The 5,126-nt window shown below is 48.8% G+C and overlaps 1 protein-coding gene across 2 annotated transcripts in view; it reads left to right on the top strand.

Annotated features, from left to right (window-relative positions):
- LAS1L (LAS1 like, ribosome biogenesis factor) overlaps positions 1 to 5,126 on the top strand; it is a 70,251-nt gene that overhangs the window by 337 nt on the left and 64,788 nt on the right. The window contains exons 2-4 of one of the 2 annotated variants that reach the window (XM_019521081.1): positions 2,894 to 3,019; positions 3,228 to 3,297; positions 4,512 to 4,593. In XM_019521081.1, the coding sequence (XP_019376626.1) occupies positions 2,894 to 3,019; positions 3,228 to 3,297; positions 4,512 to 4,593 (278 nt within the window). Of the gene's footprint in view, positions 1 to 2,893; positions 3,020 to 3,227; positions 3,298 to 3,648; positions 3,857 to 4,511; positions 4,594 to 5,126 lie in introns of those variants that run through there. The other variant, XM_019521082.1, reaches the window with a different exon arrangement.

The raw sequence follows: 5,126 nt of genomic DNA, 5'->3' as shown, positions 1-5,126 counted from the left end.
CCGGGCCGGGCCGGGCCGGGCGGGCGGGGGGAAGTGGTCCTGCTCTGCCCCTGCATCAGCCCCTTCTCCCCCTGCGTGTCCAGCTGCAGCGCCCCCGGGGCTCTCGGCTTCCCCCCGCACAAGCCCTGCTCAGCCTCGTGCTGGGTCCCGCGGGGCCAGCTCTGCCCCAGGCCCCTCCGTAGAGCCCCAGAGAAGTGGGGCTAGGGGCAGGTCCCCACCACCCCAGACACTGCGTCACCTGCGTGCTGCCCGAGACTGGCATTGACCCGAGACTGGCATTGACCCTGACAGCACCCCAGCCTGCCAGAGGCAAAGCAGGGGAGCCGCGGTACTGACACCCCTCTTCTGTGACAGGTTGCCAGCAGATGCTCAAGAGATCCCAGGTAGGGGCCATGTCCCCGCTGCAGAGAAAGGCAAACGCCCCGCACCCCCCATCCAAGCAATCTCATCATGGGGTAACATTGCTTTTAGACCTCAAGCGTGGCAGCAGTCTGACCCCAACCAACCCTTTAGCCAGGACCCTCTGGCTTGGTCTCAGCAGGAGTGTTGGCACAGTCAGTCAGATGTGTACACGCCACGGGGGGTTTTGCCTTCCTCTGTAGTGGGGGGCATGGCCCTCTACCCAGGATCTCCTGAGCATATAGTGATGTTTCAGAGAAGCGGGGCGTTGGCTGTCATGGTTCCCCTGCTTTACCTGTGCCAGATTAGGGTGTTAGGTCTGTTGCGTCAGGGTTGATAGTTATCTTTTGTAGAGCGTAGGATAGATGATGGGTTTGTCTGGGATGGTCTGGATAGGATTGATCCTTCCTCAAGCATGGGGTTGGACTAGGATCAGTGTTTCTCAGCCTATGGGTCGCAACTCAAAAGTAGGTCGCAAGAAGATATGAAAGGGTCACGAACAAAATTTTAAACGTGGATCAATAGACATTTAAAGAAGGATCTGTTTTTAAAGAGAAAAACATGGGAAACTCTAGCTTTTCCCTTGCAGGCTGGCAGAGTTCCCCCTGTGAGGGGCTGCTTGGGGCCCCCCACCCCACACATTAGGGGGCTGGGGGCAGGAGGCAGCAGGTCAATAGTGACAGGCACCGAGCTGGGACTGGCCATCGATGTTTACAAATGGGTCCTGGTACAAAAAAGGTTGAGGACCACTGGATGATCTCTGGAGGCTCCTTCCAGCCCTGCATCTCTGCGATTCTGAGTCCCCAGCCTTGGCTGTAGTCAACACCCAGTGCCTCTGAGGGGGGCTTAAAAACACCCTGGCACGTGTAGCAGATGGTGGTGGAAGGGGGAGGCAGGGGCAGCCAGCAAAGCCTGGAAGTATGAGAAATGCCCATAGCAGAACACAGGCATAGCTACACCTCTTTTATCCCCAATCAGTGGCTGTCCAACTGCTCCTTGAAGACCTCCAGCGATGGAGAGTCCACAACTTCTCCAGTAAGTCTGCTTCATGAGAAGCTCTCAAAAAGGGATTGGCCAAGTTTTTGGAGGAAAAAGGCATCAGCCACTATTGAGCATGGGGGTTAGGGGTACAGCATCTGAATCAGAGCTTCCTAGATCTTCAATGCTGAAGGCTTCAAGTGAGAGAGGAACAGTGTGAAAAAACAACCCTGGTCACTCTGCCTTTCAGCATCCGCTGTCTTCCACACCATGGTGTGACACAGGCCTATATGTTGTCTCAGAAGAATTGTGGGGCAGTGCCCACCAAGTAAACTACTGGAAAAGCAACAATGAATTGCTTGGGACAAGGGAAAGCATAACAGGGAGAGGAGTGAAGGCCACAGGTTTATAACTAGTGCACCGAGTGGGGATACCGAGTGCCTGCTGGCATGCTGCAACACAGGCCTATTTGGCACTTTAGGGGTTTATGGGTGAAAGGCCCACCCTGTGAAACTATAAGCCCCCCCTCAAAAAAGGAGGCTACTAGGAAAGTGGCAACTAATTGTTGCTTGGAACAGATGATAACAAAGTAGCAATGGGAGTGAGGGTCAGAGGTTCAAAACTAGTGTGCCAAGGTTCAAAACTAGTGTGGCCAAGGGGTGACACCGAGTAGAGCACATTGGGCAGTGTGACACAGGCTTATTTGTTGTCTAGGGACCCTAGACCAGTGCACACAAGGAAATACTATAAGCCTTCTTAGGGAGGCCACTGGTTAGGCAACAACTGAGTGCTGGGGACAACGAGAGACAGTGGACAGGTGTGTGGGTCAAAGGTTTAAAACCAGGATGCCAAGGGTGGATACCAAGCAGCACACCGGGCAGTGCCCACTGGCACAATGTGATACAGACCTATTTGTCACATTGAGGAACGTAGGTCTAGGCCCACCAAGTAACCTACTGGCCTTTCTCAGGCAGGGAGGCCAAAAAAAGGTGATAACTGATTACTGGGGACAAATAGTAAAAAGAAAAACAGGGACAGGGGTGCTGGTCGAAGGTTAACGAGAGGGCCAAGGAGAGACACTGAGCAGAGCACTGGCATGGTATGATGCAGGAAACTGGGCAAGGTGGACCCATGATGTGACCCAGTAAATTCCAGTTCTTATGTTCTCTCCTAACCACACTCAAGATGTCACTCCAAGTCAGGGCCAGTCCACAGTACACATATTGCCGTGGCCCTGCCCCAGCAATGGACCTTGGTTGAAATCATGCAGGGCGTCTCTTATTCCAGGCACAAACAGAGTCTTCCAGAGAGACCACACTAGTCCCTGGTTCATGCTGCAAGCCGGTGATGACTTGAGTGGGCTAGGAATCCACCTTCTCTCCATCCTGCCATCTTTATCCACTACCTCCTGCAGCCTGGGACTACAGAACTAAGGGGGAAAAAAGAGCTTACACTCAAATGTTTAATTATGATATGTCTATAGAAAGTATTTCCCTTATGTTTTCTGTATCTGTAGGTATGGACAGAGAATGCCTTTAGCTGTGGATTGCACTACTGATCTGATTCGCTGTAAGATCCTGGATATGTCTGGCAATGTGAGCTCCCACGAGCTGGTCCTTTCCTATGGTCTAGCCCTGGTGAGGTAAGACTTAATCTGTTAGATACAGTAGGGGATGTGGGAAAAAATCCAGGGAGGGCATGATTCCCTTTGATAATTTAATTCTGTAGCTCTCCAACAGCCACAGTTGGGTTTGCAAATTAAGCCTTAAGAAAAAACAGAAAGAACATTTTCTTCTCTTTTTGCACATCAAGTTATGGTGGGTTTTTTCTTGTTTGTATCCTACGCATAGGTTTGTGAATCTCATCACTGAGCGCAAACAGAAGATATTTTACATTCCTCTGAGAAGACTAGCTAAAGAGGTGGGTATTGGATTCCTTAGTGGAGCGATTCACAAAGGAAACTTCACAGGCCCTCAAGGCCATTTAGTTCACAAACCTTATTTTTTGCGTCACATTTTTTAAAATAGCATTAGGTTTAGTGTATGGATCTATTTTTTTTGAGGGGAGGGAGAGGATGAGGACAGTGGGCTGGGGAAAGAAGCACACTCTCATGAAGACAGCTTGCTAGCAAAGATGAAGTAACAGCAACATTTGGGGACTGTGATACTCACAGCTCTGTCTCACATCCAGGAATGGGAATGGTGACTTGGTAGGCGTATCCCTCTGATTTTCCTTGGTCTGAAGTGTTGCTTTTGATTTCTAATTCTGAAGGAGAGAAGGAAGTAGTCTCCAATGACCAACCAGGCATCAAAATATTGAACTCGCTGCAGTAAATGAGTATTTTCCAATCTGAACTGTGGCCTAAACTGCTTCATAGGATTAAATAATGATAAGGATCTCAGTGTGAACAGTGCATCTCTTAAAAGCATCACCTAATGTTGTTGCAAACATTTCAGATCTTTGGAACTTCAAACTACAGGTAATTCCTCCCAAACCCTTATTCAACTTCACTCCTGCCCCAGTTCCTGGTAATTTCTCTCCTTAGTTGCATTGAGGAGCCTTTAACGTGGGCTGGTTCTTAGAACTACATAAACTACCCTCTTGCACAAACTACCAGGCACCTCACTCAAAAACACCAACAACACCCTAACTGACCACAGGGCACAGTCATGGTCCTGCCACTGCAAGGACATAGGGATGTGAAGTAGTTTAAGATATTCAAGAAGGAGGACCATGCCACCCTGCTGCACTGCCCCCTGTCCCCTCCCCCACTGCCATGGAGGTACTGGGAGGAAAATAATTGACAATACAAAGGTTAATCTGACTGCAAAATAGCAAACTGGTATAGAGGGACTAGTGTTTTACTTGAAGGTACTTCTAAAGAACTATAGATTTTCTTGAAGGGATGGTCCTAACTAAAGTCATATTAAAGCGTAGTGTGGAAGAATAGACATCCTCATCTAAGGCTTAGAATGAAGTTGATGAAGCAGAGGTGCAGGAAGGCTATTCAGACAGGCAGAGCCACAGAGGAGGATGTTCCGGGCTATAACAGGCTTTTCGAATCCAGCCTTACTGTTGTGATTGCCATTAGATGCAACACGTGTTGTTCAGAAACAGTTGTGCTTCTTTTTAAGATGAATATCCCAGTTTGGGTTGTGGATCTTCGTCATGATCTAACCCACGGGAAGCTGCCCCAGCTAAATGCATGCCGAAAAGGTAAGTGCCATGCTCATCCTACTTTGCATAAAAAGGAACTTTTCCACCCATGGTAAACTATAACATTTTTATTCTCCTGTGCATTGTGAATTTTAATTTTTACCTGGAGGAAGTGTTACAATCTGTACTTTCTCCTTTGCCTGAGGAAGGGCATATGAGCCCAAAAGCTTGCAAATAAAGGATTTTTTTTTGCAACTATTTAGTTCGTCTAATAAGAGATATCATCTCTGCCAAAAGTTCTGCATTTTTTTTCGCCTGTAGACCAACATGGCTAAAACATGTATCCATGCTCATCCTACACACACAGCACATCTGCTTCCTGATTCTGGGAGTCATCTTACTCTGAGATGCTCTCTTCTTGTGGGTCCACTAGGTGGTGCTGTAATACCAGAGTCTGCTGCCCACATAGTAGCAGGTGATAGAGGAAAGTGGTTCCTCCAAGGGGAGGCTGCGGGGAGAGTCCAGCCAGGTGGAAACGATTGGCATGTCCATGATAGAAGGGTGGCAGGAGAAAGAATGGGGACGAAGAAAGA

The sequence above is a fragment of the Gavialis gangeticus genome, unplaced genomic scaffold (genome assembly GCF_001723915.1).
Source record: "Gavialis gangeticus isolate Ggan-Ray unplaced genomic scaffold, GavGan_comp1, whole genome shotgun sequence".
In the NCBI taxonomy this organism is placed as follows: domain Eukaryota; kingdom Metazoa; phylum Chordata; order Crocodylia; family Gavialidae; genus Gavialis; species Gavialis gangeticus.
The sequence above is the reverse complement of the archived record's forward strand: the minus strand, read 5'-3'. Positions and strand labels throughout refer to the sequence as shown.